The following is a 14687-nucleotide window of genomic DNA, read 5'->3' as shown; positions in this document are numbered from 1 at the left end:
TTGGGGAGATTCCTAGCATGGCCCAGAAGCATCCTGTGTGTGCTGAGGTCCAGGCAACTGATAGGTGAGCCAGGATGGAGAAGTGGCATGGGGAAAGGTCTGAATTTATGGTAGAAACTTCTGGAAGAGATTCAAGGAAACCTTGGCATTTATTGTTTAGTTCTAATCTGCCTGTTTGGGGAGAACTTCCTCGAGGCAGTAGAATTCACCTATTTTGTACCTGATACTTTTCTTTTCCTTCCTTTATTTTCTCTCTGTTTTTTCAGAGTTGGAAAGCAAATGTAGGGCCTTGTTTATGCTAGGCAAACTCTTAGCCACTGACCTACATTACTAGACCCTTACTAGATCCTTTAAGTATGACCCATAGATGAAACACACCATTTGAAGTGTCTGTTTTGGCTTTAGCTCAGTAACAGTGCCTGTGAGAGATTGCAATGTCCCTGGACCTACACACCTCTTGGTATCCACACCCCTCATCATATGTCTTAGCCATCCCTTGTCTTCAGCAAAGAGTTGCCTCTTGGCTCAACAACATGACTTTCTCTGAACAGTGGTATTTTCTAGACATGATGCAAGTAAAGACATAAAGTGGCCTTGAGACCTGAGCCTTCTTTCTGTCTCCGCTACTACTAGCCTTCCACCAGGCCAGGAAAGACACAGTACAAAATTGCCCTATCATCCCAGCCAAGGCCAGTCGAGATAAGCCATCAGTTGCTTGACCTCCAGGTCGGGATGCTTAGCCAGCCAATATTAGCAAAGCTGCTTAGCCCACTCACCTGTATGGAGAACACCAAGAACCTATTGTATGCCACTGAGGTTTTCAGCTGTCCAAGGACATCATTTTAGCAAGAAAACAGGCACTTTCAGTGACAGCTTTAGTGAGACATTCTTGATCTGTGACAAATTTCACATGTTTCAAGAGTAGTTTGATATGCACTGGCATATGTCTTCACTCATGAGAGCATCACCTCATCAAGAGAATGGGCAATGTTATCACCCTGAAAGCCTTTCATCAGTGAAATGTTACATTCTCTTTCTGTGGTCCACCCTTAAGCAGCTAGTGATCTACTTCTATCACTAGAGACTAGTTTATACTTCTTGTGGGTTAAAATAAATAGTACTGAGAAGTATGCACTCACCTTTGGCTATTTGTTACACTTGAACAGTTATTCCAGACTGATTTTTAGCTGTAGTGTGCATCAGTAGTTTGTACCAAGCTATGGCTGACTCATATTGCTAACTAATGGGGATGCTGCTCAGCCTGTTTATAGTTCGCAGACTGATAGAAAAATAGGTCACTTCTAGCTTTGGATATTAAGAACTGAGCTGCCATGAGTGTTTGTATGCATTCTTTGCACGGGTATGTGCTTCTTTTCTCTGGGGTAGACGCTTGGCAGTGGAGTGACCAGATCATATGGCAGCAGCATGTAAAACTCTTGAAGGAACTGTCAAGCTGTTTCAGAGTGAGTGCACTGTTTGCATTCTCACTAGGAGTGCACGAGAATTCCACAGCCTTGCCAACAATTTGGTTCTTTTCATTCTAGTCATCCTAACGCATATGCATCGGTGCTCATTTGCATCTCTCTAAGGACTAATGATGTTGAACGCCTTTTGCCTTTTCACATTTGCCATCAGTTGTATTTTGTGTTGGCTTCCAATACTGTATTTTAAAGGGAAATGTTTTAAGATCTTGATGGGATCCAATCAGAAGGATTTTATTAATTCTTTTACTAGGCACAGAACTTTTCGTATTGAACTAAGAAATCTCAGCCTAACTCCACACATAGTTTTTGTCCTATCATCTAGGAGTTTCACTTATTTAAGATGTACATTTTAGGTTTATGATTCATTCCCAGCCTTTAAAGAATAAGATTAGAGATGGGTAATTTTGTAGAAATGGATATTTAATTATTTATGTTTCATGCATTAAAGATGCATCTTTTATATATTGCCCTTGTGATTTTCTTCGTTTTTTTCTTGGCAAGCGGTATGTTCTGTTTCTCTTCATTGCACGACAGCGTTGGCTACAGCTTAGTCACAGTGCTGGCTATATGTGGTGAGGATGGGTATCCTGGGCTTGGTCCAACCTCAAGAGAAAAGCATCTAGCCTTTACTTTCAGAAAGCTGCATGTTTTGTGTTTGCTTTGTTTGTGTTTTTAGATGCCTTTTTTTCCCCTGCCTTCAAGAAACATACCTTAGGGCTCAGCAGTTAACAACACTGGCTGTTCTTCCAGAGAATGGGGATTCAAGTGTCATTACCCACATGGCAGCTCACAACTGTCTGTAACTATAGTTCCAGTGGGTCCAGCACTCTCATACAGACATAAAGGCAGGCAAAACACCGTGCACATAAAACAAAAATAAATAAAACAATATTCAAAAAATAAATATATCTCATGACTAAAGATAGACAGCACTTCATAATAAAATTATGGCAAGGAGTATTCCAAGCAAATGGAACTAAGAAACAAGCAAGCTATTATAATATCTGATAAAATCGACTTCACTCCCAGAACAATATTAAGAGATAAGGAGGGACAGTTGATTCTCATTAAAGGAAAAACCCAGCAACAGGATATTATGATTCTAAGCACAGGAGCACTGAATTTCATAAAAGAAAGACTATTTAATTTAAAATCCCAGAGTGATTCCAACACAAAAATAGTGGGTGATTTTAATACTTTACCTCCACCATAAATCACGTGGAAAAAAACTAAATAGAGAATCTGAGGAGTGACATCATAAATCCAATGGGCATAACATCTATCTCCAGAAGATCTCACCCAAAACCTAAAGAGTAAACAATCTTCTTAGTGGCCCACGGAGCTTTCTACAAAAGAGAGCACATATTAGGGCACAAAACAGGACTCAACACATGAAGGAAAATTGAAATCACGCCTTGCATTTTGTTTGACAACCATGGGTGCTTGATACTAATAACAGAAGAGATGACAGAAAGTACACAGACTCATTTAAGCTAAAGAACACACTACTAAATCAAGATCGGGCTAAGGAGGACATCAAGGAGGAAACGAAAAGATGTCCAGGGTGTAATGAAATGAAAACGCAACCTATGAACATCTGTGGGACAAATGAACATGGGACGGAGGAGAAAGTGCCTACATCATGCACCATCATACCAATGTTAGAGAAATCTCAAATTAATAACCCAAAGATGCGCTGAAGCTTTTGAAAAACAAGAACAACTAGTAGCCCCAAATAGTAGGTACAAGGAGGTAATCAAAATCAGGCATGAAATTAATGCATAAGAAGTGATTAGAACAATACAAAGAATCAGTGAAATGAAGAGTTTGGCAAACATTTGGTCAAACTAACTAAAGGGAAAGAAATCAACAAAACTAATCAAGTTAACCAAAAGAAAGAGAGAGAAAGTCTAAATTAATCAAATTAGGAAAAATGGAACTATTATAACAGAACCGAGGAAATTCACAGACTTATAAAAGGCATACTTTAAAAAAATTATATTTACCAAACTAAACAAAATCTAAAAATGGATGAGTTTTTCAATATACATATTTTTTTCATTTTATGTTTATACACATATAAACTCATCCTATATACATAAAATCAAATTTAAATCAAGATGAAGTTAATAATTTAAGTAAACCTAGAACATCCAGTGAGCTAGGAAAAGTAATTAAAAACCTCCCAAGTTAAAAAAAGATTCCACTAGACATCTACTACAGCTGATAAATACATTATGCAAAATTAATTACAAAATCAACACATAAGGCAGTAGCCTGCTCTCACGCAAATGACAAACGCACAGAGCTAGTAAACATGGACACTATATTATTTGTATTAGTTCCAAGTCAAATCTTGGACTAAATCTAAGCAAGGAAGCAGAAAACTTGTATACTAGAAGCTTTAAGATGCTTTTACAGCAAAAAAAAAACCCAAAAAACAAAAAAAACCCCAAAAACAAAAAAAAAAAACCAAAAAAAAGAGAGAAAGAAAAAGAAGAAGAAGAAAACATCAGAAGATGGAAAGACCTTCCATTCTCATGAATTGGTTGGGTCAATACTGGGAAAATATCCATCCTACCAAAAGTAATCTACAGATTCACCATAATTCCCACCAAAAATTCAATTCAATTTATCCATGAAATTGGAAAAAAATGGAAGCAACTTAAAAATTTTCATGTATAAATAAAAAAGCCTAGTATAGCCAAAATAATCCTTAGCAACAACAAAAGCAATAACAACAGCAACAACAGCTTGCTGGAGATCTCACCCCAGATACTAAGTTATTTTACAGAGCTACAATAATAAAAAAATAGAGTAGTACTCACATAAGAATACCCACTGAACAATAGCATAAAATTGAGGGCCCACATATAGCTCACATTCCCGTAGCCATTTGATTTTTGACAGAGAAGCCAATAATACAAATTGGAGAAAAGACAGCATCTTAAACAAGTAGTGCTGGCCAAACTGGATGGATAGCTTCATGCAGAAGAATGAAGTTTGATCCTTACCTCTCCTTCTGAACAAAGTACAACTTCACATGGATCACAGACTCCACCTAAGGCCTAATACCTTAAATCTAATAGAAGGGAAGCCAAGAATATGCCTGGACTCATTGGTACGAGAAAGGCCTCTCTGCCTCGAATCATGACAGTGAAGGCATGATGATTAACAACTAGTAAAGGGAACGTATGAATGTAAGAAGGGTGCCATCACTGGTCTGAAGAGGAAGCCTGCAGAATGGAAACATTCTTACCAGCTTTATACTGGACAGAGGATTAATGTCTAGAACATACAGATAACTCAAAATTAAGGATTAAGCAAGCAAACAACACAATTGAAAATGGGGCATGGGACTAAACAGAGAATCCTCAAAAGATGAAGTACAAATGGCTGAGAAACAGCCTTAGCTGTCAAAGGAATGCAAATTAAACCTACTTTGAGATTTCATCTCACCTCAGTCAGAATGGCCACGATCCAAAGAATAATAAGTGCATGAAAACCTGGCAGGAATGTGAGGAAAGAGAAACACTTATTACGGCTGCTGGGAGCGCATTCTGGTGCAGCCACCACGGGAATCAATGTGGAGACTTATCAAGAAGCTAAAAATAGATCTACCACAGGAGTCAGCAGTATAACTTTTGGGCTATACCCAAAGCACTTGATATCCCACTATGTTTGATCACCTTTGCTCATTGCTGCTCCAGTCATGATGGTCAGAAAATAGAAAGAGCATATACATTCAACTGACAGCGAGATAGTTGAAGCGTGGTGTACTTGAGAAATGGAATATTACCCAACTCTTAAAATAAAACTATGAAATCCACAGGCATGGAGAAAGCTGGAAAGAGTAATTTTGAGGGAGGTGATCCAGGCCCTGAAAGACAAATGTATGTTTCTCTCAGGCACTGATGTTAGCTTTGACTCTTTAGATATGTGTGCTTCATTTGGAATACACACAGGGGTCAGGGAATCACTAAGGACCCACGGGGAGTGGGAGTGGCTTTCAGGGAAGAGGAGATAGATATACTGATATAAAGGGATAAAAAGGAACGAAGGGAGAAACTGTGGTGGGGAGGGACCATCAGAGGAGAAAATAGAAAAGATAAAGAACTCTAAAGACTTAAAAAGTCATCTGGAAACCTACTTCAAAGTATATATATATATATATATATATACCTTCTGAAGTATATATATATACATAAAAAGTCAAAGTGGAGTTATCCTCTATGGTTAATTAATGTCCCTACTACATAAGAGAGACTAATGAATGAAAGCCCAGTGCTTTTTTATCTGTCTGTCTATCTATCTATCTATCTATCTATCTATCTATCTATCTATCCCTTTTGCAGTTGTTGGCCACTGAGGTTCTATAAGCCTCCAAACAGTACAGGCTATTGCCAGTGCTCTTGGTTACCTCTTGAAACCCAAAACTTGATAACAAGACCCTATTGTTGAAGAGACCACATACATGAGTCATAGCTAATATGAACAAACCAAGGTGGTGCTCATCTGGGAGCCTCATCCCTACTGGGTACTTTTCATAGTATGCATGATACTAAAGGAGAAAAGTACACACCAGTCTTACGTAGGTGTGGTCCCTGTGGATTACAATAACAGCAGGCCTGCTACAACACGCTTAGTGGTCTAATAGTGGCCAGGAGTAACCAACCACCTTTTGATTTGATTAAAGGTCTACTACACAATGTGAAACCCATAGCTGGCTCCACCATCAGGCCAAGAACCTACAGCTCGAGAGATCATAGACCCTAGAGAAGAATCCACAAGTATTATTTTGATAAACAGACAAAGCATTAAAGCAATTTCTAATGGCTTATTATTCTTATTATTCCCATAGATTAAAAAAATATTTCAGTCCTCATCAGGGCACCTTCTGCTTGCAATTGATGATGATCAACACCGAGACCCACTACTTTCAAAGGGCAGGGAATAATAGACTCCAGAATGTCCATCTCTCAATGTATCATACATACGACAACCCCTCCTCTAAAGGCTCCAGGATCATAGTGGAAGAACTGTCAGAGAGGACAAGAGCCAGAGACGCTGGATGACCATAAGGAACCAGTTTAATTTATTTATTTATTCCCACTTCCCGCCCAACCAGTATCTTCTGAACACAGCAGAGTAGTTGCACAAATAATTCCACAGCAGTTGCCACATCGTGTATTAGACATGTGCGAGCTTAAACCTGCCCAAATCCCAGCACAGAGAGGGAAGGTGGGCATGAAGGTCCAGACCTAGCCTAGGACTTCTTGATGATGTTCTTAGTTTCTGGGAGAGGAAGGGCCAGTTTTCTCTAAAAGTGTAGCCACTGAAAAATCAACACTGCTCTAATGAAAGGCCACAGGTTCATGAATAATTATGGATTACAAATTGGCCTTAGTGGCGGAGGTAGGGGGAGGGAAATACAAGTTGTATGTGACAGGGCAGGGGCAGTAGATCTGAGAAGAGTTAGGGTTGGAGAGATGAAAATGACCAAAACACTGATGAAATTCTCAAAGATCTAATAACCATAAAAAATCATAAGAATTAACAGGAGGGGCACATACAACAGATGCTCATTTATAAACAGATGATTTAAAGTTTAAAACAACTTGCAGTAAATTTCTGCTGCAAATTTCACTTGCTTATGATATATTATCCTTCTCATGTACATATTTACTTGATCAGGGAATTTGTCTCTGGTTTTCTTATAGCATCTCTGTCTAATGTTGTTGTCTATGTTGTTCTAGCTTGCTTTCTGTTGCTGTTTTTTAAAACAAGTCTCAAAAGCAACTTAAGAGAAAGAAAGCGTTTGTTTTGTATTTCAGTTTGTGTAGCATCACTGAGGGAAACTGAGGCAGGGAGTAAAGCAGGAACCATAGGGTAAGGCTGTTTATTGGCTCTCTCTTTGGCTCATGCTCAGCTGTGTTTCTTACACAGCCCAGGCCTGCATGCTGCACAACCCTCAATAGTCTGAGTCCTCCTAATTCCATCAACAATTAAGAGATTGTCCCCACAGACATGTCTGCAGGCCAATCTGATGGAGGCATTTCTTCAGCTGAGGTTCCCTCTTCCCAGCGTGTCAAGTTGACAATTATGATCAGTTGTCACATACGTAAATACTGATTCTATGTAAGAAGTTGGAAATCACTCCCTACTTTCAAATTTCTGTAGTTGTTTACATAGAATTATATTATGTCTTCATTAAATGTTGGTAGAATTCTCCTGGGAAACAATCTGGGCTGATTTATCAGTGTTTGGAGATGAGACTGCTGTGTGAGATGTTGTATCAGGGAAAATATCTCCCACTAGAACAGCATCTTCCTTGGGCAGGCTCAGAAAACATCTTTTTCTTGCTCTTAGCTAGGAATATATATGCTTCTTATCAGCGTTCAAAATCCATGTGTATATTTGCTGTTCCGAATGGCAGTTTTCTTGATGCTAGAGAACAATGTGTGTGATTCCACAGCATAGATGCCACGCTTCTTCATCCGACCTCCACCTTGCCGGTAACAAGGATGCCTACGCTCCCTGAAACCTTGGGTGTTGCTATGCAGATGCACACCTGTTTTGTTCAGACAACGGAAAGAACTGCCAGCACAGGAGATGTGAATGCCAACCCCATTAAGACTCTATCTCACCCCAGAGAGAATGACTTTCATCAAGGAAGCAGGTAACACTGCTGAGGATGTGGGGAGAGAGAAATGCTTCCGCCCTGCCAGAGGGAGGCTCAGCAGTAGAGCCACTATGGAGATTTGTGTGGAGGTCCCCTGAAACCCCACAGACAACACCACACGACCTATTCAGATACATTACTGAATCTACCTGCAAGGAGACGGGAGTAAACAGATCATGGAGGAACCTGTCCACGTATGCCCGTTACTGAACTACTCACAGACGCATGCCTTTAATCCCAGCACTCAGGAGGCAGAGGCAGGCAGGTGGATTTCTGAGTTTGAGGCCAGCCTGGTCTACAAAGTGAGCTCCAGGGCAGCCAGAGCTATAAAGAGAAACCCTGTCTCGAAAAAAAAAAAAAAAAAAAAAAAAAGAAATCAGCCTATGTGTCCATACATAGATGAACAAAGAAAGTTTGGTACATATCCACGATGGGCTTCTATTCAACTTTAAGGAAGCATTGTGTCATTTTTTTGGAGACTATAATGTTAAGTTAAATAAGCCAGGCTTAAAGAGAAAAATATGTTGTCTTTTATGTGGGAAACACACACACACACACAACACACATACACACAAGATTGTGGTAAGAGTCCAGTGAGGACAGAGAGCGGGAGACAAGACAGATTAATGGGCAGATGGATATGGACAATATATGCATATATATGTATATGTATATATTGTACATACACAGTATATATTGTACATATACATATATGTGTGTGTATAATGTATATGCATGCATAAAATGTTATAATGAAACTATCATTTTGTACAATGATTTTATATATATAAATATATGTTCGGGGGGAGGAGGGGAGTTGGTCACATCTGTAATCCCAGCACGCAGTGGACTGAGTCAGGTGATTGCCAGACATTCAAGTCCAGCTCAGACTACATAGAAAGTTCCACAACATCCTGGACTACCAAGTGAGACCCTGTCTTAAAATCCCCACTGCTGCTGCAGCCACCTCCACCCCAGCTTGAAAGTGATGGGACTCGTACAACTGGATCTGGCCTTTTAAAGTCCCCCACCCCCATCCCCCCATCCTAATCTCCCAGGCCACTTGTTGCCCCTCTCTCATTCCTCTGATCCCTCCTCATCCTTCAAGAGGGGCTAACTGTTCATGTCTCACAGACCTTGATACTGAACAGGCTTCTGCGATTAGCCTGCTCTGAACTAGAAACCATGACTGCAGTTTTCATTTTGAGTCATTGGCTCCCTGAAGTCTCAGGGTAAAGCCAATGGTTGTCCCTGTTCTGTCGACAGGAAACTGAAGCTTAAGTAGTTTATGTGGGAAGGGGCAGTATAGGGGCAGCACAGGTCACAGAAGCTCGAGGTGGTGGAATGCGTTTACTACTTGGTCAGATGATGTGCAGAAGCCTGTGGTCTTGGCTTCTTAATATATGGGTGCATATTGCACAAGATGGAAACACAGAACTTCTGCAGAGGAAATGAACCATAATTAGCTTTCTGCATTCCAGTTCTAAACCTAAAATGGAAGACACAGATATAAAGAATAAAGAAAGAAATGCTTGACCCAACCTGATGTGATGCAGGAGGGAGGAAAAGATGCAGGGAGAATATTTATCAGACCAGAAAACAAAACAAAACAAAACAAGACTGGAAACACTTTGAAACCTCACAGGGACAAAAATCCCCTGCAGACATGTGAGAGTACATGATTTCTTCAATGGCGAGAGGTAGTCATGCAAATCTGCATTAAAGAGTGGTTGAAATTAGCATACAGTGGAGACTGGGAGGCTCAGAGGTTAAAAACACTGGCAGCTCTAGCAGAGAACCTGGCTTGGATTCCCAGTACCTACATCGTAGCTCATAGCCTCCTGTAATTCCTGTTCTGTGGATTCAATACCCTTTTCTGAACTCCACAGGGACCAGGCACACATGTGGTATACAGACATTCATGCAAGGCAAAATGTTCATATAATAAAATTAAATGAATACACAAAATTAGAACAAAAGAAATAACCTAGACAGTTACTTAGAAAGCATTTTTTTTGAAGGCTTTGACCAAGGCTGAGGTGAGACCACACATTTGTTGTACCAGTCAAGAAGTGAGAACTCCTGGATCTATGTTTGTAAGTCCTTAGTGTGTGAGGGGTATGGGGTAGGGAATGCCACTATTTAGCATGTGGCAATGTGTATTAAATAGAGAGCAGGTTGATGAGATGTAACAAAACAAACAAACAGACAAACAAACAAAACAAGCCTTAAGTGATCCCAGATTGACTCCAAGCACTTGACTTAGGAGAAACAGGACACTAGCTTGACAGGCAAGTTGCCCACAACAGAACTGCTTGGGCATCATCTCATTCCTTCGGTTATTCTGCTATGTCCAGTCCTTAGGATGCCCTGCATTATTACTGTGTGGGGCTACAGTGTGGATAGTAAAGCCTTAGTTTCTCTATTAAATTCAGCACTACAGTCTTCAGGCAAGACGATTACACTGTCTTGTGCAAGAAAGACAGTAATACTGAAGTATGCTGTTGTTATTATATTGTGTTGACCCTCAATCATAACCTTTTATTTGTTGCTACTTCCTAACTGTAATTTTGTGACTTATATGAATTGTAAATATTTCCAATGTTCTTAGGCCAACTCTGTGAAAGGATTATTTGATCCTAAAGGGGTCTCAACCCACAGATTGAGAGCCATTGATTTAGAATATAGGGCCTGAGCTCTGTGTAAGGCAGCAAACCCACGAGGCTTCATGTCCTAGCTGGTTTTGTGTCAACTGGACACAAGTTGGAGTTATCACAGAGAAGCCTCCCTTGAGGAAATGCCTCCATGAGATCCAGCTGTAAGGCATTTTCTCAATTAGTGATCAAGGGTGGGAGAGACCATTGTGGGCAGTGCCATCCCTGGGCTGGTAGTCCTGGATTCTATAGGAAAGTAAGCTGAGCAAGCCAGGGGAAGCAAGCCAGTAAGTAACATCCCTCCATGGCTTCTGCATCAGCTCCTGCTTCCTGACCTGCTTGAGTTCCAGTCCTGACTTCCTTTGGTGATGAACAGCAATGTGGAAGTGTAAGTTGAATAAATTCTGTCCTTCCCAGCTTGCTTCTTGGTCGTGATGCCTGTGCAGGAATAGAAACGCTGACCGAGACACTACACGAATGGAGTTAGATGGGAGGAAACAGCGTAGTGAGCAGCCTTCTCTGCAGGCCCTACTGCAGCCACAGGCATAGGAACCTGTTGTGAATTGAGAGCACCTGAGACTGACAGCCCTGAGCCTGTTTCCAGGGTCCACAAAAGAAGTTTCTGGGGCAGAGGCTACCACCTCCCAGGAGCTGCACATTCCCTGCAGGTGCCACTCTGGGAGCCCTTGTTCACATCCCTGCCTAGCATTGAGACAATTCTGCTGTCTATGTACAAGGGGTACCTCATATGCCCCACTACCCTGGGTTTCTGCAAAGTACCAGTCTCAGTTTCAAGGCTCATTTCCTTTGTAGTAGCAATGCTCCTATCATGGGTCCCAGACTTTGCAACAGAGGATTTCAACAAAAGATGCTTAAGGGAACAAGGACAGAGGCCCAAAGGCCGGTGATGTCGAGAGAAACCCGAGATCTGAACTGGAGAGCACCGGAGAGCACCGGAGAGCACCGGAGAGCACCGGAGAGCACTGGAGAGCACCGGAGAGCACTGGAGAGCACCGGAGAGCACTGGAGAGCACCGGAGAGCACTGGAGAGCACCGGAGAGCACCGGAGAGCACCGGAGAGCACCGGAGAGCACTGGAGAGCACCGGAGAGCACTGGAGAGCACTGGAGAGCACTGGAGAGCACTGGAGAGCACTGGAGCCCCTCTCTGGCTTCCCACTTGCCCCAGCACTCTGGAGAGCCCAAGGGATATTCTTTGAAAGCTTGGCCTTTAGAAAGCATCTGTGGTCTATTTTTAGCTTGGATCTTGTATCACAGCCAAGCAGGGGGAGGCTCATCTTCAGTATTAACAGCAGCTTCTTAGCAGAGATGAAGGCTCTGGTTAAGATGTGCAATAGGCCTTGGTGTGCACATGGGCGCAGGGGTGCGGAATGAAAGGCAGTCCTTAGGTCGGGATAAGGTAGACCCACTAATCCATTAGAAAGCTAGATGTGTGCACCTTAAGCAGCTTCCTGGCAGGAGGGAGGTAGTTGCCCAGGGTGAATGGAGTATGGCTGAGTTCTAGTTGTAAGGTTCCTGGTAGCCCGAAGGGTACAATGTATGCATTTAAAACTCATTGCGAAGAAGGAACTCAGTAGACTTGGACCAGCAGTGGTCAACAGTAACTCACACTCTCATAATGGAGATATATTTAGGGTCACCTTGGGGGCCTTGTGATCATTGCCTACATGTAAACGCATTGGGCTCTTGAAGGAAGCCAGAGCTGGCCTTTCCATTAGTCTAGGGATGCAGGGAAAACTGCTGGGAAAATCCAGGAACCAAGGTTCCAGGATACTGCTACTCCAACCCCTTGTGTGACCTTGGCAAGGTCACAACTCTAATCTGAATTCATTTTCTCCATCTCATAGCAGGAGGGCTGGAATTTGACCTTGTCTGCTCTGATTCGTAGCCACAGTGCCAGAAGAGCCTAACAGCTGGTTGACTATGAACTCATCCTAGCACCCCAGAAATGATCTGGATCCCCACTGACCGTGGATTTATCACAAGGGCATCTACCAAGAACCACCATTCACATGTTGTTTTGCCAAGCACTGAGTCTGCCAGATCCATCCATTACAGAGGTCAGGAAACACAGCTTCAGGGCTCCACAGAGTTGGACCAAGGTTGTACAAGCATGAGAAGCCTGAGGCTTGGGTCCCATTGCTTTGGTTTGAACTGGAGAGAAGCCTCTCAGTTGGGAGAGACTCTTGAGAAAGCTTTTGTCCAGATGCAAAGAAGGATTTAGTGTGTATTTTTTTTTATTTCCCCAAGGGATTTGGTGTACAGAGCTAAGAGCTCAGAACATTGCTATCCAGTCCCTCAGTATAGGCTCTGCCCCTTCTGCATCGGTGGGGTTCAGGGTGAGGGTCAATTCTTTGCTAACTATCTGAAATTCCAGTCAGCTGAGCTGCTCAGGTGATTTCTGGTCCTCTAAGCCTCATGCTATGCTCCTGTAGATGGCTCATACCAAAGAGGCTGCTTTTCAACAATGCATTTTTCCAGAAGGGTGTGGGGAGGGCACCGTGGAAGCTTGGCATCTTTCTACCTATCAGGTCTCCTGAGGATAGAGTTGCCCTGTCAATGGGATTCTCTCTGCAGAAGATAGGACTATTGTCGCACAAAGCAAGGCGAATAGCTGAGCATTCTAATTAGCTACACAATGCTACAATTCTCACATTTTTTTCCAGCCTTGTATACCTTCACCTCTAGTCCCCAGCTCAACAAGCTCTCCTCACAACCCTCTGAGGGCAAGGGGCACACCTGTCAGCTCATTTCAGTGATTGGGATGCTGAAGGTTCTTAAAGGTCTTGTGGGGGTGGGATGCCACTGAGTATGGGCACCAGATCCAAGGCTCACTCTTCTCTATCTGCCTAAGGCTCACTCCATACCTGCCATTTTCCCAAAGTTTAGGGTTTCTGAGGAACTCAAAAGAGAAACTGAAGGGCAGATGTGACCAGATGTGCCCACCGTCCCCTGGCTAGAAGCCATTTCTCTAGTAGCCTTCCCCATAGGGCCTCTGAGCAAGGAGGTGGTAGATGAGGGGTAGGATCTTACCTGCAGCCGTGGCGATGCCCAAGAGCCGGCAGGTATACTCCAGTCCAGTCCAGAATACCTGGAGCTTCATGGTGCCAGGGGCGTGAACAGAGTCCCAGAAGGGCAGGCTGCAAAGATGCCTCTGTATCTGAGATGCTCTGGAAGCTCCTCACAAGCAGGAGGCTGCGGGGGCTGGCTGGGGGGCCCCCTGGGCTTCTGGGCTCAGCCTCCCTGAACTAGCTCTGGCCTCCGCTGTCTGGCTGAGGTGTGAATAGGGCTCCCCTCCCTAGCTTAGCAGCCCATGCCAAGTGCTGCACAGTTTAATCATTATCTTGGGAGAATGCTCTCCTTGCTCCATGCAGCCCTGGCCTAGCCTGGAGCGGCTCCGGCTCCGGCTCCGACTCCGGTGCAGCTGCCTGAGATCATACCGATTAGGGTTGGGCAGGAGGCAGCCTGGAGTTGGCAATTAGCTGTTTCTGTCTGGGAGGAGGGAACAGGAGAGCTAGAGGCCAAGCCCTTCTCTAGGAGGCTGTGCCAAGAAAGTCACCCCCCCCCCCGCACCTCACACCTGCTGGGGGTCCAAGAGGAGATGGGGCACACGCAGATCTGGGCTGGGGAAAAAGAGTAGAGATGGAGACAGAACAAATGTGTTTCTAAATCTCCACTGGGAGCCACTTTGTAAATGAGTTCCAAGCTCTTTTCTTCTGTGTATAGGTGGACTGAAAAGATTTCCGAATCCGGTAGATTTGAACTCTGACCTTCTTGGTTCAGACGGCAGCACGTGGAGACCCTCCTCTATTCCTTACAGGCATCGGGGATATGAGATATGAGAAATC

General features: G+C 43.0%; 1 protein-coding gene across 4 annotated transcripts in view; it reads right to left on the bottom strand.

Annotated features, from left to right (window-relative positions):
* Tmem72 (transmembrane protein 72) overlaps positions 1-14252 on the bottom strand; it is a 31764-nt gene extending 17512 nt beyond the window's left edge. Inside the window, exons 1-2 of one of the 4 annotated variants that reach the window (XM_029478761.2) lie at positions 13873-14252; positions 2687-2830 (exon numbers count right to left, since the gene is read on the bottom strand). Coding sequence is in view for 1 of the 4 variants with exons in the window: in XM_021165696.3 (XP_021021355.1) it covers positions 13873-13942 (70 nt within the window). In the remaining 3 variants the exon portion in view is untranslated. Of the gene's footprint in view, positions 1-2194; positions 2639-2686; positions 2831-13872 lie in introns of those variants that run through there. The other 3 variants (XM_021165696.3, XM_029478764.2, XM_029478763.2) reach the window with 3 other exon arrangements.
* Between the last annotated feature and the right edge of the window lie 435 nt (positions 14253-14687).

This window comes from Mus caroli, unplaced genomic scaffold (assembly GCF_978045245.1).
Source record: "Mus caroli unplaced genomic scaffold, Mus_caroli_1 scaffold_7, whole genome shotgun sequence".
In the NCBI taxonomy this organism is placed as follows: Eukaryota; Metazoa; Chordata; class Mammalia; order Rodentia; family Muridae; genus Mus; species Mus caroli.
Note: the sequence above shows the minus strand (reverse complement) of the source record. Positions and strands in the feature narration are given on the sequence as shown.